General features: G+C 39.4%; 2 protein-coding genes across 10 annotated transcripts in view; one reads left to right on the top strand and one right to left on the bottom strand.

The window, feature by feature from the left end:
- The window catches only part of SIK2 (salt inducible kinase 2), a 63,237-nt gene that overhangs the window by 13,425 nt on the left and 26,066 nt on the right, over positions 1-23,746 (bottom strand). For 2 of the 3 annotated variants that reach the window (XM_075035083.1, XM_075035084.1), the window contains exons 4-8: positions 20,889-21,050; positions 7,445-7,569; positions 5,162-5,285; positions 2,849-3,069; positions 1,230-1,382 (exon numbers count right to left, since the gene is read on the bottom strand). In XM_075035083.1, the coding sequence (XP_074891184.1) occupies positions 1,230-1,382; positions 2,849-3,069; positions 5,162-5,285; positions 7,445-7,569; positions 20,889-21,050 (785 nt within the window). The remainder of the gene's footprint in view (positions 1-1,229; positions 1,383-2,848; positions 3,070-5,161; positions 5,286-7,444; positions 7,570-20,888; positions 21,051-23,746) is intronic. The other variant, XM_075035085.1, reaches the window with a different exon arrangement.
- The window catches only part of ALG9 (ALG9 alpha-1,2-mannosyltransferase), a 109,228-nt gene that overhangs the window by 83,396 nt on the left and 2,086 nt on the right, over positions 1-23,746 (top strand). For 2 of the 7 annotated variants that reach the window (XR_012651559.1, XR_012651551.1), the window contains exons 16-18: positions 7,957-8,134; positions 21,255-21,342; positions 22,302-22,437. The gene's annotated coding sequence lies outside the window, so the exon portion shown is untranslated. Of the gene's footprint in view, positions 1-7,956; positions 8,139-8,920; positions 9,626-21,254; positions 21,343-22,237; positions 22,253-22,301; positions 22,438-23,746 lie in introns of those variants that run through there. The other 5 variants (XR_012651553.1, XR_012651556.1, XR_012651555.1 and 2 more) reach the window with 5 other exon arrangements.

Here is a 23,746-nt window from a genome sequence, read left to right as displayed (position 1 = left end):
GGAATAAGACATGATAAACTGTACATGACCTTTCTTTCTGAAGAAAATTACTAGGAAAGAAGCAGACTGAATAGCCTTACAGCCTGTGCTGAATCAGTCAGTATAATTAGAGAGGATACTAAGTGGACAGCCTTCTGCAATGGAAGGGCTGGCACCAGATGTAAGGAGCACCCAGAATTGCTCTTGATAAAATACACATGACATCCTTAAGACTTAAATCAGCTAGCCAGTCATCACATTGGCTCTATGCACATAGAGGTTTTGTGTCTGTGCTGCAAAGTCTCCCATGAAATTGGACTCCTGCTGGGTCACAGGAGGAAAAAGTGGTGCAAATCTTAAAAGAAATGACATTATTTAGGAACAAATCTCCGAGTCTTGAGCCATTAAGAATCTCATGACAATGATATTTTTATCGGGTACTTAAGATATCACAATGAATTGGCATCTTAACCTGATAGGTTGATCCTAGTATTTTCTTTTGGGTACCCCTTTACTATTCTTTGCCCTGCTTCATTTCATGGGAGACAGAAAGCGTATCTAGAGAACAGCAGGGGAGAAAGTAATTTTATTTTCAACAGGTCCCTTTAGAGTGACTACGTTTATAACACAATGTAAAGCCTGCATGCTTTTAGCCCCCATGCTAGCATAGCTCTTCATAAATTCAACAGCTCATTTGTCAATCACACTAAAGATACGCCAAGTGTTGCAGAGTCTCCAGAAATGGTATTTCTCTAATATTTTAACCCATGACTTCCCAGCAAAAGATTTGAAATTCTCAAAAATGAAAGTGTTCCAATTAGAAGCACAAGCACAGTACTTTCCCTTTAACTGGGAAATAAACTGGGAGTTAAGGTTAAACCATGCAGATATCCATTAATGCCAAAACCATTGTTTGCATTTTGGGCTTCAGAATGCAGTCAACTTCCCTTTCTCATTTAAATCTTATCCAGTCCCCTCCAAACTCTTTTTTTTTTTTTTGGGGGGGTGGGGGGGGGTGGGGGGGGTGGTGTGGCAGGGAGGAGGCATGCCAGACAACTGATTGTCATCATACAGATCTGACAGGAGGCAAATCCAAAAATGTCTTTCCAAAATGATACTGCAAGTCTATATACTATAGAAATTGGAAAACAGCAATGGATTCTAAGTGAATCTATGTAGAAACACCATTTTGAAAGAGAAGAATGTCTTGCACAGTCTTAAGCCCACTTCTGCTAGGAATGAGACCTTACCTTGGCTACTGTCTGCTCAGCGATGGTGCTTGGCCGACGCTGACGAGCATCAAGTCTCTGTTCCACAGGGAAGCTACTCCGATGTGATTTGAGTCTTTCCACTAACAAGTAATAGATAGCAGCAAAGTGGTTATAACTCTTGTTCTGCAGAGACTGAAAAAGAGAAGCACAGAAGTGTGGGTGCAGCCAAATATACATTATCTTTTATATTCTATAAGACCAGGAAGGAAGAATTGCAGGGGGGGGAGATATTTAAGAGGCTGTGGGGTAGGCAAATGTTCTGAATTGAGAAAGTTTCAAACCAGAACGCCAGGCAAAGAAAAGCATCAGTCTTAGTTCACTGGTGAGCTTGCTATGTTCTGGGCTGCAACAGTACTTGTAGCTAACATTCAGGTGCTACTCTAAACCCTCAAAAATTTGAACCTGGAGAAAGGACTGAGCTCTAGGATCTCTTGAATATGTTGGCCATTCCAAGTGACTAGAAGCAATGGGGAACTGAGCCTCTGCAAAGTAGAGAAACTAGCCTCTTCTAGTAGAAAGTAGTCAAACTGCCAAACTCCACAATGGTTTAAAGTATCAATCATTCTAAAGGAAATGATTGTGTTAACTCCATAGAGAGTCTTGGCATTTATGTTTGGTAAGAAGCACGATTTGGGATTGGACAGAGACACTCAACTGCTTACTGCTTTTATGTTCCTATTTGAATTTAATTTTTTACCCTCTTAGAAGTTCAAAATGAATTTACTTTCAGTTTGGATTTCCCCTCTTCTCCATTTGACAAGTAATGATTTATACAACCCAACCCAGGAAATCTAACAACGTGAAACCTAATATGGCTCCTTTATTTTACTACTTTGCTTAAGAATCAACTTAGCTAACAAACAGATCTCTAGAAATGACCAACTGTAAACAGCAACAAGTATCACCATTCTAACAGGCAGCCCTATTGGGCCACCATTTTTTACATAGTGCATACTATATTTCTCTGCATCCCCTAGCTTAAAAAAATTCGTGTTGCAATTGCTTTAAATGTGTGCTTGTTTAAATTAAAGTAAGTAGTTAATACACTGGAAGAACACTACCTACTCCTGGAGTACATGACCAGAATACATTCTTTTTCATGGGTTCTAATTTGGATTCCTGACACAGAGGAGTATCCTTTCTCTCATGGTGCTGCCTTTTCATTGACATGTTTTCCTCTATAGGCAAAGGATGCCTTGGACTGGAATGTGGTGTGGCTGGCACATAGGTGAAGTTGTCTGTGGGCCTACTGCACAATGTTTTGCCTGCAGTTTGCATAACACAAACACCTTCTCTCTGCTAGGGAAGATCTTTAGGAAACTTTCTGGAGAGATGTCTCTCCTTTTCCTGATCAGTCTGCTGGCATGGACTGAGACATCAGTAGGACAGGGAGGCAGCAGCACAGCATGTTTAAAATGTTTTCCCTTGCTAGGGTCTGACCAGGTAAAATATACCACCAGTGTTTTTTTTTTCTTACCCCTCTGCACAACTGCTGAAATAAAGAATGTTGCAAGCAACTCAGGTAGTAAATTCTAGTCATAAATACAAAACAGGAGACCTTCCCCCTAGGGACAAATACCTGTTTGAGTCTATTTTACCTCAATAGTTTTCTGTTGGTCTATTCCAAGGCTGTGCATTAGCCTTAAGACCTGCTCATTATACTCTCCAATGGAAGGCTCATTCTCCTCTCCTGGTGGATAAAGAATAGGTCTCTGTGCAGGAACTTCTATAAGCATCCACTTGTGCTCCTTAATCTGAGCAATAGTTAACCGTTTGGATGGGTCTAGGACCAACATTCTTCTAATTAGGTGTTCACACTCTGTTGGGAAAAAAAAAGTTACCAACCTGTTAAGTGGTACTTGCATATCTTCACCTGAGACCTACCAATACAGAGCATGACAACAGGAAACTGCCTTACTTCTACCTAACTTCTGTGCTAAATACATTTCCTGAAGGCTAAAAAAATCTCTCAAAACAAGATTAAAAGTCACATTAAGATGGAAAAAACCCCAACTTCTCTGAATGCATGGTATGGCTAGCAGTGCCGTTCTTTCTACACAGCTCCCACATGAGGGTAATAGTAATATTTAGTACCTCTTTGAAGCTGCTTGTGCTGTTCTAAGTACAGTGCTAACATTAACTGATAAAGCTTCAAACAACCTCTGCTAAGTGTGGTGGGGAGTAATTAGCATCCTTCTCCAGCACAGTTTGAAATAGCTTGTCCAGGCTTGTAAAACAAAGGATTGGCAAAACGAGGGATAGTGTCTGGATTTTTTTTTTATTTCCACCCTAGTGGTCTCAAAAACAAAGGTAAAATAACATCTCTGTGGCTGTGAATAGTAGCCAGTGGGTCTGCAGGTTTATCTGTTTTAATTCCAGGATCAAAGCACAATCAGTAGTCTTAGGTGTCAGAGTAATTCTGAACACACAAAACCATTGCTGCTTTCTGACTACTACATGCTGCACAGCACTAAAACCATCACGTTTTTCTTCAGATCTCAGTTGGTTTTTGGAAGATGAGGGCACGAGAGACAAATGTGCAGTTTGTATATGACAGGAAGTCAATGTAAGTTCCTTCAAGGGAGCTTATCAGTCTGCCATGCATTTCTAGCTGACCGTGATCTGGCTACAGTACAGTTGTTATAAGTCAGTCCATTCAGGTAGTTATGACAAATAGTTTAGAGAGAGATTTCTGGCTATTTATTCCTATTTAGCAAAACTGTGAAAACAAGAAAGATAAGAGGCACACCCTTCCCCACTCCCTGCATCACCATGTGATCAGCAAGGGAAGCAGCAAACAGCCTGTGAAATAGCCGATCTATACTGCAGTCATAGCAATGATCATGCATCGCAGTAATCGCAACTCACACAAAGGTACCTGGATCTAGCTTGCATACCCATGTCAGCTAAGTGACAGAAACACAATACAGTTCAGTGCCAGCTGCAAATGTGCCCAGGAAGCTGAGGGGTTGCCGTAGTGCCATAATGGCATTGCTAAAAGCAATTGAGTGCACTATAGCTACACTGTAGTGGCTATTTTCAGAGGTGGTGCACAGGAGTACCTGCCACTAGAAAGAAAAAGGGGAAGACCAGAATGTTTTACACCACAGAACCCTTAACAACAGGACTGAAAAACATATTTTTAATTCCCATTAAAAAAAAAAAAAAGCACAGAAACTAGTGTATCGAAAGAGGATTTGATTCAGAAAGATTCTGAAGTAATCTGGTTTAGAGACCCTTTAATATAGGTTAAGCTGAAGGACACCATCAAACCCTGTGTAAAAATGGCCCCACTCGTTCTTGTCTGAACAGGCATCAGGGAGAGTGAAGCCCAACAGATGGGGCAATTAAGTAAGGGAAAGATCTCATAGCCACATGTGGGAGTGCCAGATACATGATGATGAGAACATAGCATATGAACTGGTAGTGCACTGTTTTGCTTTTGTTAGCAGACACTGTCAAAAACCAGGAAACACCCAATCCACAACTTAGGTTTGACAGTGATATTGCTCTCAGCTTATTTTCTTTCCACATTAAAATGTATATGGCCTTGCAGGAAGAAAGCTAATTGCTACACAAATGTGCCTCTCCCCCTGCATCCCCATATTTCTGCTCACAGTAGGATGAGAGATCCTTCAGCTTCCATTTCAACTCTCTCCCTGCCTATGGGCACAGCCACACTGCAATCTTCATGCATTGCACAGAGAAAAATGGGTTGGTTTTACTAGCAGCAGCCTAACTGCAAAGACATACAGCTCACCTAGGCTTATTTATGTTTTGGTGCAAAATTAAGTCTGCCATACCATAATCTAGTGTGCAGATGCACCACCCTTTGCTGTATTGCAACAGAGATTATTCTAAAATTTACTCAAGGTTTACCACACCAAGAGCATAAGAGGACACATTATTACCTTCTGACATAAAATAAGGGATCCTGAACCTTCCTTCAAGAACTCGTTGCCTCAGTATGGGGAGTGTTGGTCCATCAAAAGGTAATGCTCCGCAGACCAAAACATAAAGAACTACACCCATGCTCTGTAAGAAAGATAATATTCATTTCATTTTTCAAGCTACAAGCAAAGTCTCTGAGGTTGGCTAGCCAAATCCTGTCACAGAAAAAATTAAAATTAGAAAACAGAAACAGGAATTTTATACAAAAAGGAGTTAGATTTCTGAAGATCCCTAAACATTAAGAACACTCCGCTAACCCAAAATGGCTAGGCTTGCAGTACCTTGTGCTGATAAGCAGGTAAGCTGAAGTGTAATGGGTTAGAGACTCTGGCTGCTAGCAGGAAGCTCCACGCAGATGACTGAATGATACCTGAAAAGTGAGTCCCAACTTCAGGTGAGAATTAGAGATACTTTTCATTAATCTCAATGTTGTTCAAACAAAAACAAACCTCAGACAGCAGCCGCTCAAAATAAGAAATTGTAACCTTTTACATTTACCAATTTGCAAAAGCCTGGGTAAGAGGCACACTAGTAACTTCATCAACAGTCAGCTTCAGGGGAACACCAACTAATAATTCTGCACTGCTGTGTGAAGTGCTGAGCATGAGGGATTATTTAATATGAGCAAGAGGAGACAATCTGGGCAAGAGCTGTCCTCCAACTGCCAGACTCATTTTCAAAAGTATGCAAGTTAATTGGCACTGCAAGTGGAAATAGTCTTGCAGTATGTGCCAAAAAAATACAGCACCACACTAGATGAAATAACCACACCAGAACCTCATGCCAATCAGCTGGCATAGATAGCCACAGCACTGGATTTCTCAAGGGGAAAAAGCAGGCATTCAACAGTCACCTTAAAACTTTGTAAATACACAGAGATTTTAAAATTTAATATATATTTTTAAAAGTCACTTTCTTCATTCCTTAACCTGCCAAAAACTGAACTGTGCATTGTCACATTCCTCCTGCAAGCTTAGCAATTTCAGCAGACCTATTCTGTGATTGGATGTTGCAATAAGACACAGAATCCTTAACTCATCTTGGAAGATAAGTGAAGATGATGATTTTATCTTAAATATAAACACATGTGCACTTCTCTGTGGGCAGGCAGATTCTGTTAATGATTTAGGATCTTAAATATTTAAAGAATATTTACCAAAGTTCAGAGATTCACTTCTGACATTCAAACAGTGTCTGTGCTACTTGAAACAGTAAGCAGAGCTGAGGTCTAATGTATGTCTATTTACCAGTTACTAAAGGTTCAGAAAAGCAGTAGCCTTTTTAAAAAAAAATAAAAAGATCTATCTAGCTACATATATATGTGTATGTATAAAGAGATACACATGTATACACACAAATATATGTATCTAAACCACAGTTTTTATTTGTTAATGCAATTAGCTTAATTTAAATTAGATTAGCAGCTGAAAGGTGACTTTCCATGAACCGCCCTGTTCACATGACAGGCTCTGACCAAATTGTCAGTGCCTGTGTTGTTACGCTATGTGCAACGTTATCACCACAAGCCTGATTCCAGAGCACAGAATGCCAAATCGTACAGTCTCTGGTTGCTTTAGGGTTTGAATCCATCATTGTTAGTACCAGAATACTAAAATTAAAAACCAACCAAACAAAAAACCCCCAAACAAAACCAAATTAGGAATGAAAAGCAGTCTCTGACCATGCGTGAAGGGTGCACAGAACTTCTTCAGTTTGTTTTAGTCCCTTTTCCATTGCATGAGTGTGGGTTGCGCTCTCTATCCTCTTCCATTGGAGTAGTTAGTACACATGGAGACACACCAATTGAAAAACATGCCACATTTGTGGCACAAATGTGCTTGTTTCCAGCTCAAAGAGCAAAGCAGTCATCACCTCTATGTTTCAGTGGCTCCGAATCCCTTTTAACCTCATCAAGAGCTTACAGCCTTACAAGTTCAATTCCCACTTAACACACAAGAGACTAAATGCACTGAAAAACATAAAGTTCATGCATTCAGTCAGGAGAGCTTTTGGAGGAGCTACACTTTTTCCTCTAGTGGGCTAAACATACACCTACAGTGTATATTTAATAGCCAGATAGGTAACTTCAATTCCATTCAATGTTAAGAGGTATTTTATGACACTCAAGAAATAAAGCTGAAGAGGAACAGCTTGTCTGCAGCTTAAGAAAAATCAAAGACAATTCCTTTGTTACAGCTTCCTAAAAGTTGACTTGAATCCAGTTAAAAAAAGAATAATGATACCCAGATATCCAGCTGGGGTCCCTCGTATTGCTGTCCTTCAAAGACTTCTGGGGCTGCATATGGTGGGCTTCCACACCATGTCGTCAGAGGCTCACCACTCTTATAGAAATTTCCAAATCCAAAATCTGTTGAGAAATTAAGGGGAAAGTCACTCCAAACTCCAGTTGCATGACAAAGAATAACTGTATGCATGGACTAAGCTCAAAAGCTCACTTTCATTTATGAAGGGCTCTATCACAAATCCTTTTATCAGTGCTCCCACTGAAAAAATTTATTGGGATGCTGACTGTCCTATACTGCTATTTTCATGACAACTACATAGTTATTAAAACACTCTGCAAAACTTCACAACCTGTAGAAGTTTTGAGTAAACTTCTACCAATTTGTTAAATCCAAATTTATAAACAGCTATCACTAAAATTCAAAAAACAGAAAATCATGCATATATATGAGCTTATTTATGTGCCAAGAGATATCTGAGATTCCATGAGTTTTCTTTATGTGCTCTCTAGCCTTGGATACACAACAAATTTTGACAACAAAAGCATCAACTTTGGAGATGGGAGGAAGGAACTCTGCCAAAAGCAACAAGCATGGGAAAACACAAAACCTTTTGCTAGGAAGGAAACTCTGCTACTGGGATTGTCTACAGCCCTTTACAATCTACAACTGAAATCTACCATTCCACAAGCAAGTAATTCTTTTAAATGTTTCTTTTTATGACTTAATATGGGACCAGACGTGGGTCCCATGGGACTTCAGTATTAGTCACCATTTGTAATAATCTAGTAGTGAAAAGCAAAATGACAGCCACTTTTGCATAGAGACATAAAGTCAGATAGAGTCTGATACGATTTTTTTTTTTTAGCTTCCCCTGTTGCTGCTCTCCTAGGTTGCCTTTTTTTTTTTTTTACTAGAACAATACAGCAACCAACATTAATATTGAGGAAGCTGGCTTAATAACTGAACTGAAACTCATTATTTTAATAATGCAGAATTTCAGGTGGCTGCTACCACTCCCTGGTGTTTCAATCTGTAGCTGTCTTGCCTTCCACTCCACTCTTCCCTGTGTCTTTGTAGCTCTTCACAGCCCAGATCCTCCAGTTCCTCTTATATCCCGCCATCATTCTCACTCCCTTTGCTTAGTTCATACACCATTTGCTTTAGAATTCTTTACTCTTCCTGCCAGGATCCTAGTAGTCCTTCCTACATCCACTCAGATACCTATTCAGAATACAGTCCTTCCATGACACTCCTCAGTATTAATATACAAGGCTCTTTATTCATCAGGCTTTTAATAAAAGCCATTAGAGCACAGTGTTTGGATACACCTGTTCATACCATGAATCAAAATACTTGCTCCACTGAAGTCTAGTGGAGTTTTTTCATGGAATTCAATGAAGCTAACATTTCTCCCTGTTGCTCCCAGCATTACCGCTCTGTACTGCTTAGTTCTCTATTCCACTTGTCTTACAGGCCACCCTGTATGTTCTCTGTGACAACAAATGCTGTTAATACTAAAGCAAAGAAGTTCTCAAGGAGAGAGATCCAAATATTCTTTGGATTTATGGCTTTCAGGCAAACTGGCTTCAATTCACTAACTGGTCAGCTATATCTCCGAAGGAAATACAGAATGGAGCATTGGCAAGTGACATGCAAAGACTGTCAAGCACTGCAACATTGTTTACGTTCGTCACTGATCTACTCCTGTGTGAACAATGATTTAACTGCTCCCTGACACTTTTTCCACACTGGAGTAAACTATGCAGTAGAAGGTTACAGAAGGTGTTTCTTTTCTTAAGGTGATAATGCTTTTACCCTTGTAGCTAACCAGGCTCCTGCAGAGTAATACTGCATGCTGGTGTGACTCAATGAATCCTGTGAAAGTCAACAGTGTTGATAAACAGTAATCAGGCTGTTGATTTAGTACTATCAAGCACCGAATGCCTCAGAGGTATGTTAATACAATGCGGCACTGATCAGTAGATAGCAAAACTGATAAACACTGTGGTTAGCAGACACAGTACAGGCACTGCTGGTACCACTCCATTTACTTCTATTTGTACAGGTTGTGTTACTCAGAGGAAAGAGCCTGGCTCTCTCATCATACATCATGAGCTATAAAACCACAAGAGAACCCTCAGAATCAAAGCAATACAGAGGTACTAAACAAAAACTTACCAGGCTTAGATAAAGTTAACCTGGAGTTGTTTTAGAGAAGCGGTATGGAAATTGAATCAGACTACTTACACCGAGCTTAACAGTAAAGGTATTTGGTTGCTTTCCTAACAGGACAGGAGAGCTCCAGCAGTTCTTTTAACAGAACTCTTCCTGCAACATACATCAAAAATAAACATAGGTAGAAGAAGCAGTTTTGGGAACACCAGAACTGAAGTGGCTTTTAGAGCATTTTTTTCCTTCTGTCTTCCAAGATTTTCCTTAGCATGTAATAAGTATTGAATAGTTTGGGTTGCAAGGGTCCTTTAAAGGTCATCTAGTCCAACCCCCCCCCTGCAATAAGCAGGGAGATCTTCAACTAGATCAGGTTGCTCAGAGCCCTGTCCAACCTGGCCTTGAATATTTCCAGGGATGGGGCATCTACCACCTCTCTGGGCAACCTGTTCCAGCATTTCAACAGTTTCATTGTAAAAAAACTTCCTTATATCTAGTCTAAATCTACCCTCTTTTAGTTTAAAACCACTCCCCCTTGTCCTGTTGTAACAGACCCTACTAAAAAGTTTGTCCCCATCTTTCTTAGAAGCCCCCTTTAAGTACTGAAAGGCCACAATAAGGTCTCTCTGCAGCTTTCTCTTCTCCAGGCTGAACAACCCCAAGTCTCTCAGCCTGTCCTCATAGGAAGCATGTTCTATCCCTCTGATCATTTTTGAGGCTCCTTCTGCAACTGTTTCCACAGATTAAGACATACCACCCACTCCTTTAACATCTATACATGAACCTGCAGGAATGTTTTTGCCTTTTGAGGTTCCTGCTCTGTCAAATTTGGTTACAGGCAAGCTACAGGTTCAAAAGTTATCTGAGAAACATACACAAACAGCATGATCTCGTAGGCCTTTTGGCTGATTTCATTAATTCTTTTAACTACAAGGTCACTAAAGATTTCAGCAAGAAATCTACAAGACTTAAGAAAGAGATTTCAAGTCTTTGTGTACCACTGGTTAATTCTTATTACAAAGACTGTCTCTTTAATACCTTCCTTATCTCTGCTTCCTTACTGCACCATGCTGCTGACTCTCCATTGTGTTAAACAGTACCACTAATAAAAGCAGATATTTTCAGTTGTCTTTAATGAAATGTGCTAATTAGTAATAATATAGAATCAAGACTATGCAACTATCCAGCTCTCAGTATGGAAATCTCTACAGTGGGTAACATGCACTGTAAGGTAATAAAACCAGTCACTATTCCATTTAGCAGCAATTACTGGAGGACATTCATAATACAAACTGGCCTTTTTTACATACCTTGTGTTGCTGGTCCATTTGATTCAGGTACGTAACTGCTAACTGTAGGTCAGTCACAGTTACACACACACAAATCAATGTCATTCTGTCCTCATTTTATCCTTTTTTCTAAAGATCACTTGTGGTAATCTTGAAGGAACAGCTAGACAGAGCAATCTAAATGTCTAACCTCAATTAGACCAGTTCTCAGCGGTGTTCTTCCACAAAAAATGCATCTTTAGAAATATTTTGCAACATACATAAAGCAGCTCTTTGTATTTAGGTATTTCAAGGTATTGATTATGGAATTTGTGTCTCTTATGAGGGGTTTTAGGGTGTGAAACAGCACACCACTTTTACAGGTGAGGACACTGGAACAGAGAACTTAATAGACTAGCCCAAATTCAAGTAACGAATCAGTGACTGATCCAGGCCAGGGCAAAGTGTAAGTGCCTAGTCATTCTTGAAACAACAAATAGAAACCAGTCACTCTCTGCTGAAAACTTTTTCTTCAACATTTCCACAGCCTGAAATCCGATGCTGTAATTCTGCTGTAAACTTTCTGCCACCTTTAATGTACATCACATACTCTGCGCACATCTCAGTCCAGTGACCCAAATACATCAGGGTATAAGGAGAAGCGCCAAGTCTCATTTCCTTTTGTAAGCATTGGTCTTACCTGTTTTTCCCTCAGTTGTAACTATACAATCCAATCCTCTGTACATACTTCAATCACTGTCTCAACAACTGATCAGAAATTGTGTTTTCTTTTAAATAAACTAGTCATTCTGTGAAATCTTATTACAGAGACTTCTGAATTTGCTATCATAAAAGACCAAGTCTAAAGATAAGCAGGATACTCCTATCAGGCTAGTCCATGATTGGATGATAAAGATACTGGCTTAATTAGCAACAGCAACAAGGTCATGTTGAAAACATAGGAAAATGGGCTGCATCTACTTTCAACTACCTGACCACACACCTGAAGCTTCTAGGTCTAACCTAGAGCCACCAAAAGACTGCTCTTTATTTGTCTAGACCCCTTAAAAAAAATAGGCCAGGGGCTGAGCCCGTTACAGATAATTCCATACTGGGCTGTCAAAAACTTTTCCTAGGTTGCACTAACCTTGCAATTATCCACACAGAAAAACCTCTAATTTGGATCTGCAGGTACCCTGAAAACTCAGTCTTGCTTCACAAACAAATGAGCAGGTAACTGCTCTGGCTCCTTGTACACTCCAGGTAAAGTCCAGTAACTCTGCTGCAATGACAAGAGCTAAATCTCTCTGGTGCCAGTAAGTCCCAAGCCATTCTTGTAATTCTTGCAGGAAAAAAAAGTATCCGTTCTTTATCTGTCCTGGAAGTGATCCCAAAGTGCCTCAGTGCAGCTACACAGGACACAGTCCCAGAGACAGCTGACAATTGCACAAACAGTAACTGCACCATTTGCTGTAGGAACCCTTGTGTGCAGATAAAACCTAAGCATAGGAGTAATTTTGGGACACCCACTTCCAATACGCAGCAGAGAGAGTATGGAATAGAATATTACTGCTCTTTTCTGGAAAGTTCAAAACAGCTGTTGAGATGGGATTTGCAAAGTCATTATAAAGGGCTAACAATAATAGCAACATGTTAAAGTCCGTAGAAACTTGGCATGTCAATTCCTCTACAACAAAAATTCTGCAAAGATTCAGGTCCTTAACACTCCATGAATATGATCTGCTTACAGTAATTCAATCCATGGAACTCTTCAGTGTCACCCACAGTTGTAGAATTAATCCTTTTTACTTGTAATCTCAAACTAACCATAACCTTTTTTTGCATTCACACAAAGCAGGAATAGGTGTATCTCTTAGATCCTTGCAGTTTTACCTTTTTCCCTTCCTCCCCAAAATGCTTTTGTTCTGAATGAGTAAATCTGTTCTAGGAAAGCTGATTTGGTCATTAGATAGCCTTGTCATCCTCCCTTCAAGACTAGAACTACAGGACTTATCTGACATCAAATCTGCTAAAATGATCCTAGTGATAAATAAGGAGCTGCAGCCCATGGCTTCAGTTTGGAAGAAAAAAATCATGAGAATCTACTGAATAAAGAGGATGATCAGAGCCTTCAGACTTAAGCAAACTGCTTGGTAAAGGGACTCTGGGGCATAAATAACTTCAAAAACATTATACTTCATGATTTATCTTAACAGATTTGATTTAGAATCACCTTCTAAGGCAGCACAGTAGTATTTGGTAGATCAATTACTTAAAAATCTGACTAGAAATTTGAGGGCTTTTTAAAAGATAAACTCTAGTTCACATACGAATGATTGAGTTTGCTGGAAACAGTGACTGATTAAATCAGATCTACAATCACTATAGCTCCTTAGAGATTTATGTATCTGTGTCCTGACTGCTAATGATGAGTTGTCATTTTGTGATGACATGCGATACTCTTATCCCTCATCTATTTTTGCATTGTCAACAATCAGACTGGAAACTTAAGACAGACAAATATTTAAGCTTCATTCTACCCTTTTAACCCAGTGTCCCTAAATTAATGTTGTATTCCAGATAATTAACATACTTTGTTACATGACAATATCTTACACTACTCTAAATAGCTGGTACAGGTGGAACTCTCAAGAGGTTGAATCCCCAACATCAGTCCAAGGTCACTGTATTAGCTCAAAGTCAGAAAATCAGATACCCAGTCTCACAGCAATGAACTTTTGGGACTTGTCCATAATCATAGAAGAGCCCCACTGCCTACGAGTAAGAAGGCTATGATGCCAGAAAGACTATTTGGAGGTCAAACTACATGCAAGATCCACAAGTGTCATGTTCTGCAAGCACACAGAATGCCCAGCAGTTGCATGAACGGTTACACAATGGCTTCCTGGCATGTCACCATACTCTGGAGGTGCATACGGCCAAGGTCAGCTCAGATCTCAGATCTACATAGAAAACACTGAATATAACATTCATGCTATCCTTCCTTTTACATCATCCTCCAGTTCTGAAACAACTGCAACTTCAGCTGTAATAAGAGGGCGAAACAACAAAATCTTCTACCAAAAAAATCCCACAATCGCTGTATGTCATCTGCCTTTTTCCTATCACAGCTAGACTTTTGTTGTGATTTTTTTTTATTCTCTTTGAGGAGACTTTTCTTCACACATAATTGGCTTGGCAACCTTGACAATACTTCAGGAGACATGAAGCAATTTCTTCTCTCAGAAGCATTCTGCCATCTGTGTAGGTGTCATTAAATCTGATCTCTCCCTTCACTTATCTTGAATTTGTCACGATTTTCAACATCCTCTTAGTACTGCAGATAAATATCAGTCTTTATCTCGGAACTACAGCTCCTAATCAGGTGCCACCCTCAAATCTTTGTACCAGATTCACAAGTACATGTACATATATTTGTAAGCATAGCTATAGAAAGCATGACCTGCTTGGAAATACACAAGATTGCAGTTCCTAAGGAAGTGAAACTCTTTGCCTATCCAGACTGGATTTAAAGTTAGCTCTTTAGTAAATGTGAACATGTGGAAGCCACTTAAAAAAGAAACATGAACAAATCTGAACAGCAAAAGACAGAACAGAATCTTAAGTATGACTGATCAATGTAAAAGAAGCTTCAGGTTTACGTTACAATTAGGATTTTTGGTTTTTTTACTATTATCTTTACATGCTTCATTTCATAACACATAATAGTTTTATTTATGGTTGTCGAAAGTAGCTCAAGAGCAAGGACATCTTAGAACTGAATATAGCATGATCCTTGCAAGGCTGTTACCTTTGCCCCCTATTTCAGCAATAGAATTACAGAACTTACACTGTCGAGGCAGTGCTTCACTGGGTGGAACAGCAGCAATTTGCTTGCTTCTGATGGTCTTGTGACAGCGTAGATGATTAAGTTTTATCAGACAAATCCATGAATGAAAGTTCTGTAAATTGATACTAGAAGGAACAGCCAAGGATGCACTCTGTATAAGCACTAAGACAATAATACTAGCTGCTGGGGCTTGGGGGTAGGGACAAGCACAAGGGGAATAGGCTGCAGAAAATGGCCAGCCTGGTTTACTCTCCCTGTCACCGCTAGATGGATCTGACAGAGTACGGAATTCCTGATGAGTCTGTGTGCCTTATCTAGGAGTACGTCTTATAAACCTGGAAGATGGTTCCTTCTTCTGTCTTTGATCTGCAGTTCTAAAACGTTCATTTCCTCCCTTTTTCATGGGCAGGGAACACCAGTATCCTTCAAGTTATGAACTTCTGCTGAAAAAATAGCATGCATTGATAATATAAAGGACAGTAAGAGCCCGATACCTACTAATTCATACTGGACTTTTTCATGTAACATAGAACTTAAAAACAGTGTTGCATATTTCAGCAATCTGCTCTTATCTTTAGAAATCCAATTATATTCTGTTGTTGGACAAAATAATTACCCGTGCAGGGAGATCAACGTTATTTGTTAGGGTACATAAATTATTATGGTTACCTCTTTTTGTTTCCATTATGCTTTCTACGCTCATATCTTCAAATGACGTTAAACCATTTCTTAAGAACTCAAGAATTGACAGCATCCATGAAAACCATTTCAAAGAAAAAGTTCAGGATTTAGATAGGATATTGGATGCTTGGTCCATTGGGCTTCCTCAATTTTTAATTATTGCCCTGTCAGTTTAGTTGTCCCACTTTTTGGAGTGTTAGAATGGCCAGGATTCAATTAAGACAAAACAATCGCTAGTCTCTCATTCTCTCTTTCCCCTGCCACCTTGTTTCTACTTTGCAATTGCTGATCTACCATAATCATTCTGGATCAAAGGTAATCATTTTTAACCTAAGAACACTGTTAAGATTTCTTATTCCAGAGAAACAGATTTTAAGAACATGACTGATGTTTAAGGGCAAAATGTGCCAGTCCTCAAAAAAACATATGCCAGCCACAGAATTCTAAAAGGACTGAAATTGGACTCATTACCAGAGGACTGAGATTATATAATGGAGTGATGTTCTTAACATTTGCCTGAATCTGCACGTTAAAAAACCCCAATCATTTGCAGCATTGTGTTCAGTTGAATAAACTCTGTCTTTGTGCAATCTGCAAATATTGGCTCTCAACATTTGCAGTATTTTGTTTCTCAATCTCATTACCCCCTTTAGAATAATCTTGAATTTAGAAGGTATAATTTTTTGAACATACATCATTTAAATGGAATCTGTTTTCCCATTAAAAATGGAAACAGACTAAGATTTCAGACCAGTTAGCAATTTGAGAAATGGAAGCTCCCTGCCAGAGCCACTGCAACTTCTGTGGTGCATCTAGCAATATGAGGTAGTCTCTAATTTGTACAACTAAAAATCCTTTAGAAGGGATACTAGATTCAGAGCTATAATTAATCCATTCTTCTAAAATTACCAACAGAATTCAATCTGCCTGGCTTCATAAGAGCCACATGGATCTTTTGTTATAATAGTAATATGAGCAAAGGAGAGATACTGAGCTACTCAGGAGAGACGTACTGATAAAGGAAAGGTATGAGTGCGTTAGAAACAAACCTGACCCACTTCATGAACTGAATGCTGATCAGCCAGTTCTGACGTCAATGCATATTTTACTGTCCACCCGCAAGACAAACCAGCACTACAACCTACTTCAAAATAACAGTCTCTCCTACCTGATCTGGTTCAAACACAGTAGCTTTACCATCAAGATGGCATGATTTCTGCAGACATCTATAAGGCATCTTAATATGGCAGTTTTGTGGGGCTGGAAGTATACAGAGAAAAGCTCACTATTCCATCCTCAATTCAGAGCTGTATTTAATTTTCACAAATGCGTGGATATTTCACTGTACAGACAATGAACAAGTTTTATTTGATGACAGCATAGCGTATCAGTGACCAGTAACTGAAATCCAGCCTTTATGATCCCTTCAAAAACCAGCAAAATGTAAAGGGTACATGAACAAACCAGCTATTGACAGGGAATAAGTTCGAGAAGAACAAAGGTTTACCTTGCTAGTGCTAAAAACAAATTCAACATCAATCCTTCTCAGTGGATGACATTTTATCTGATAAATACCTTCTTTTATGTTACTTATGCTAAAATTTAAGTTTGAGGCTTTTGCTCCCAACTACCTAGCATCTTCTAGAAAAGTCTATCAAAGCTCTCACCTCAAGATCTTTATGCATCCTCCCTTTCTTGTCCAGTTACTAAGACTGAAAACAAAGATCCTTTGAATTATATCTATCCTCTTCCTTTTAGAGCAATATTAACACAAAACTATTAAATTTCAGTCCAGCCTCCTTGTTTAAGCATAAAAGATGGCAGTCTCATCAGCTCACAGTTTTAAGAACACTAATTTTTGAATCTTAAGTTTATTCTGGTAGCTGAAATACAGAGGTAACTTTATGGAGGTTTCTGAATTTGACTAAAAATTTTGTATTCTTAAACAGTAAAAGCTTCGATGAAAGTTTTAGAAACATCAGAACAAATCAAGAAGTCCACTGGAAGTTAGAAAGAGCCTGGAATGGCCACGAGTACCTATGTGGATTCCATAGCCGCTTGGAGTGATCAGCAAGGGGCAGCCCTGCACATAGTGCTGGGGCCCAATGCAAACACTGACACTGCAGAGCTTTCTGTCAGAATAATTCATCAGTTACTGTGTTGTTTTTCAATTCCTAGATTAATTTGAATTAGAGAGTAATTCTAGCTATCAGAGGTGGGATCCTGGCTGCCCTGTGTTCTTCCACAGTTTGATAAATGAACCACTGGAAAGAGACTGTTCTCAGGGATCTGCACAGCACCAGATAACTCCAAAATCACTGATAAACCATTCTGTGGAATTCATCATCTACCTGCTTTACAGAGAAAAATAATACAACTGACTCAGCACAAATCAGTACAAAGTTTCTAGCAGTCATAACTTTCCTCCAGCTACTTTTTCACCAAAGCTGCATAAGGGAATTGCTATCAATCTTGACAAAGATACATGAAAGAATCAGACTGTATGAATCACCACCAATTATTGTGATCATTTACATACAGTTCACCTGTAATTAACTTTTTGTAATACAGATGTAGAACACAAGAGCAGCTAAGAGGAGGAAAGAGACAGCAGCAGCTGATGGGATCTAATAACTACCTTTTTTTTTTTTAAACTACCAATATTTTTATTTGAGTCCCTGGAGAACTTATGCACTGAAATTCCCCATGACAGAACAGTTCATGTCTCTAACCTTTCTTCGGTTAACGGGTCTCCTGAGATGCCTTTGAAATAGTGTTTTTGTGAGTCTGTGTCACGCTTGTACTGCAGTGTTCAGGGAGGCAGGGAACTTGCATCCCCACAGTGCTAAGGGCATCCATGAAAGGAATACCTCTGAATACGGCCCCATTCCAGCACAGTTGAGGCCCCTGACGAGTTCTGAAAAACTATGCTAGGCTGAACGTGACAAGCTACAGTGCAAAACACTGACGCGGAGGAAGAGAAATTAGAAGGAATGGAATGTGGTGGTGGAAATGGGGAGAAGAGCAGCTGATCAGAAGATGAGGAAAGAAAGCATGCATGAACAACAGCACAAAAATTCCCTTATATTTAGTTCAGTTACTCATAGTAAATGAGGTCCATGTGACTTGCCGCCCTTAGACACAGTAATTACTGAAGCCATACGTTGTCCTGGTAGATACAGTTGTATGCCTGTCATAAATCTCCAGGTACTATGATTGTCAGTAGCTGCTAGAAATAAATGCAAGTTTGAAATCAGGAAAAGTGAAAATACTCTACAAATGGTAGTGCTGATGAACCTACTAAATTAAAGCTCAAAGTACCAAAACACTTTCACTGTCAAATTCACAGCCTTATTACCAACATCTGTGAGCAAACAGTGCAGATGTCCCTGTTAGTTTTCAGAATTTTGAGACATCACCACAAATTCAATCTCAATATTACTAGTTATTATACTTGGGCCACTTCATTATAAAGTCCAGACATCATCTCCATCCCAAACTGTTTCTTCAGCCTTCTTCAGGTATCAAATGCCCTAAATAAGAACTTATACCAGAACTGCATCTTCCTGCTACAACAGTTGCAAAACCCTTTTACTTCATCTGATGATAGCTTTTAGTATTTTTACAGTTTAACATTAGTACAAAAGCCCACAACAGAATATAGAGAAAATTAAAAGATAACCATGAACAGTTTAATATCAAATGAAATGAAAGAGGCTACTGCAAAAACTCTGCTATTAATTTATATAAAGTGTTAAATAACAATTTTTACAGCTTTTCTGAACCTGCTGCAAAATTCCCACACTGAGATGCTAAAGGGCCATGAAATACGGAGAACATGCCAAAGAGCAGATTAATAGGCTTCCCTCTCTAGCTTCAGAGAATTCGTTTTCCACACTGTTCCTTCTGCCAAAAAAACCCACCTTACATTCAGATTTGATAACAAACAGTAGCCTAATACTTTTCTGAAAATCACGGTTCTGGAACGCACATAGCTGTACTTTCCTTTTCCTCAAATTTGATTTATCCATCACCTAACCTTTCTGTAAACTCTTAAACCATGTGAAAAAGATGCTAGAGGTGGAAAGGTGGTGGTAAAGGAATGAAGAAGTGAATATTTTAAATGTACAGACAAAATCAAAGGTCAATACAAAAGCAACAAACTTATCCAGTATCTGAGACAGCTACTCCATTAATACATACATTGATAAGAAATCCTTCTTATTCCATCAGCAAAATTCCATTTCATAGGCACAGATAACCTATGTTGTTGGGGTTTTTTTGTTTTGTTTTGTTTTTTTATAGCAATGACTACAGGTTCCTTTTCTCTGAGTTTAAAGAGGATAAAATTCTTGCTGAAGAAATAATTTTCATCTCAAAGGTGAATGCTCATTTTAAAAGATTGTGTAGATTTCCCGTTCTGATAAAGATGACTTGAAAGGATTTAAAAGATTTTTCCTGAGGGTGAAGTTAATCCCCAGAATTCATTGCCCAGTCTTCCCAATGTTTGCTGTAGTATTGCAGAGAAAGAGTCAAATCTTTATGACACAGATGCTAACCAGTTAAACAGGTGTTAACTTTTCCTTTTAAACCTTTAAGGACATTGTCTTTGTACTCCATAGACAAAAAGGAGTGCATCTTTTAGAGAGCTACTGGCACATTTAATACTTTTCTGCAATTTTATCCTTACAGAAAGCATTAAAGATCAAGATACGTTTTCAGTTCATCCATTTCAGAAATGCCAGAGGAAATTCAAGGGTAAAATAAATCCAGCAGTGATCTACAACTCAGAAATGTTTTATCCCTTTACCTTTCTCAGCCTGATTGGCTATCTATTCACACTTCTTTCCTAGAAGTAGGAAGCTTACTCCTATACAAACCAGCTTCTTACAGCAGTTGGCCTTCCTTTCCGGCTCCCGTATTATTGATGACTGAAATTCAATAGTCCCCCAAATGAAGATGTTATCTAGCTTTACCATTTCAAGTGTCACTGGGCTAAAGTCAGTATGGAGGGATTCATGGAATTGTAATGAGTTGACAACTCCCAAAATGATTTCCTTTCTAGCAACATCTGCTGTGTCTAAATTTATAATTAAAATGAAATCATGCATGCAAAAAGAATAAAATCAATAAGCTTCCATTTTGAGTTTTTCTAATGTTGAAAGAAGTTATTTGATCAACTCTGTTTTAACCTGAACATCTGGCAGCATTATATGTAAGTTATGACACCCACAAAAAGTGACTATAACTCTAAAAATCATTTCCTTTTTCCTGAAAGTATAATAGAGCTAATCTAGGAATTATTTTAGCTACATGTACTGTGATATCCATAATGCAAAAACATTACATGTATTACTACTCTGATTTTCTGTACCTTAAGCACAGCAGGATATCCTAGGCAGCAATAATTGAATTACTGGAACGGCCTTCATAAAAATACGGTGTTACTGAATACCATCTATATTCTGAGTACCTGCTATTTTGATATTCATGTTGTTGTCAAGCAAAAGATTTTCAGCCTTCAGGTCACGGTGAACAATCTTTCGACCATGGCAATACTCCACTGCTGAGAGGATCTGCCAGAATTTGCGCCTGGCCTCAGACTCACTTAGACGGCCATGGCTGGCGAGGTAATCTGTTAAAATAAAGCAGGTTTAAATGGATTAGACAACAAGCAACAACTCTGAAACTAAATAATTTCTCAAATAATTAGCACTAGGAAACTCAAAAAGTATTTTAGCCAATCCCAGTTTTCACCCTCCCCTCCAAAAGAATGGAAAAAAGAGTAAGAAAAAGCTGCTGTATAATGAAACTCTACTCTCTGTTCCTTCTTTTATAGTTACCTGACTAGTCTGATAAATATTTTCATATAACACAACTCCTGTGGAATGGGTAATACTTGGAATAACTGGCTTCACCATCATGAGGTAATTAAAGCTTTAGACTTTTATCAGTTCATGCAAGCTTCACTCCACACTTCTCCCTCTGAAGCCTCAACAGAGGCTGTGTGGTGGCTAAAAGTACCCATCAGGTACCCATCCTGACCTCTGTCTTCATTGCATCACAAGCAGAAAGAACATTTTGTTTTCATATTTGATTACGTTGTAAAAAATAATAGCTCTGAAACTGAAGACTTCATTTATCCTCAGGAACAAAAACAAGAGAAGCAGCAGCTGTGTGAGTCTTGACAGAAACAGCTTCTATAGCCAATTCTATTCTTTCTCTTACGAGGCATAAAATCAAAGAATCAACTGTTAGGATGGTTTCAGAATTGCCTTCAACATCCTACAAAGAATGCAGTTAACGGCCAAGGCATAGCAAATGCATATAAATATTGTACCCACTGATCACAAGCCAGGGCTGAGCATATACACAGCTAGCAATCTCCAACCACTTGCTGCATCACAACTAGTACTGAAGATAAACAAAAAACAGGGAGCAGGAACTAAACTGCTGGAGCTGCTGCCAGCCCCTCCTAATTATCATTTATAGAGACAGTCCCATGAACAGGAATCATCATTTACAGACCAGCTGACATAAACATTTCTGTCTGAATTCAGTTAGCAGGTTAAACCAGCTGCTTCTGCAAGCTGAAAAGTACACACGATGTAATGGAGGTTTTGAGCCTACTTCTGTTTATTTATAAGAATCTCTGACAAAATCCATAAGTAAAATGATAAATCGTATCTTCTAAGCTACTTATGTAATCTCAGTGATCCAAAAAGAATCGTCTTACCCATCACAATGCCAAAGCAGAATACCTGGCTTTATTAGGTTGTGGTTTGGGTTTTTTTAATAAAATATTTTTTATGGGCTTTATAGGTGCTTGCAACTTTTTCATTTAAGCTTTTCTGCTTGCTTTATACCAATTTGCTTCTACTTGGAGGAGTGTCCAGTACACCTGGAATTGACTGCCCTAGGGGTCACACACAGCCCCACCATTTGCCACGGACTAATCCAGATTGCACCGGGAACACCTGCAGTACATTGATGACATCATCGTATGGGGCGACACAGCAGAAGAAGTTTTGAGAAAGGGAAGAAAATAATCCAAATCCTTCTGAAAGCCAGTTTTGCCATAAATGAAAGTAAGATCAAGGGACCTGCACAGGAGATCCAGTTTTTAGGGAAAAAAAAAAAAAAGCAAGATGGACATCATCAGATCCCAATGGATGTGATCAACAAAATAGCAGCTTTGTTTCCATCGACTAATAAAAAGGAAACAGGCCTTCTTAGGTGTTGTGGGTTTTTGGAGAATGCATATTCCAAATTACAGTCTGATTGTAAGCCCTCTCTATCAAGTGGCCTGGAAGAAGAATGATTTTAGATGGGGCCCTGAGCAACAACAAGCCTTTGAACAAATTAAGATTTGTTCTCAACAAATTGAGATTGTTCACGCAGTAGCCCTTGGGCCAGTCCTGACAGGACAAGATGTTAAAAACGTGCTCTACATCACAGCCAGGGAGAATGGCCCTACCTAAGGTCTCTGGCAAAAAGTACCAGGGGAAACCCGAGGCCAGCCCCTGAGGGTTTGGAAATCAGGGATATCGAGGATCTGAAGCTTGCTATACTCCAACTAAGAAAGAGATATTGGCCACATATGAAGGAGTCTGAGCTGCCTCGGAAGTGGTTGGTACTGAAACACAGCTCCTCTTAGCAGCCCGACTGCCAGTGCTGGGCTGGACATTCAAAGGGACGGTCTCCTCTACACATCATGCAACTGATGCCACGTGGAGCAAGCGGGTCGCACTGATCACACAATGGGCTCTCATAGGAAACCCTGGTCGCCCAGGAATTTTACAAGTGATCACGGACTGGCCAGAAGGCAAAGATTTTAGAATGTCACCAGAGGAGGAGGTGATGCATGCTGAAGAGGCCCTACGGTACAATAAACTGTCAGAAAATGAGAGGCAATATGCCCTGTTCACTGACAGGTCCTGTTGCATTATGGGAAAACATCAGAGGTGGAAGGCTGCTGTATAGAGTCCTATACGACAAGTCGCAGAAACTGCTGAAGGAGAAGGTGAATCGAGTCAGTTTGCAGAGGTGAAAGCCATCCAGCTGGCTTTAGACATTGCTAAAAGAGAAAACCGGCCAGTGCTCTATCTGTATACTGACTCATGGATGGTGGCAAATGCCCTTTGGGGCTGGTTACAGCAACAGAAGCAGAGCAGCTAGCAGCACAGAGGTAAACCCATTTGGGCTGCTGCACTGTGGCAAGATACTGCATCCCAGTTAGAGAATCTGGCTGTAAAAGTATGTCACGTAGATGTTCACATACCCAAGAGTCAGGCCACTGAAGAACAGCAAAATAACCAGCAGGTGGATCGG

This window comes from Buteo buteo, chromosome 9 (genome assembly GCF_964188355.1).
Source record: "Buteo buteo chromosome 9, bButBut1.hap1.1, whole genome shotgun sequence".
Classification (NCBI taxonomy): domain Eukaryota; kingdom Metazoa; phylum Chordata; class Aves; order Accipitriformes; family Accipitridae; genus Buteo; species Buteo buteo.
The sequence above is the reverse complement of the archived record's forward strand: the minus strand, read 5'-3'. Positions and strand labels throughout refer to the sequence as shown.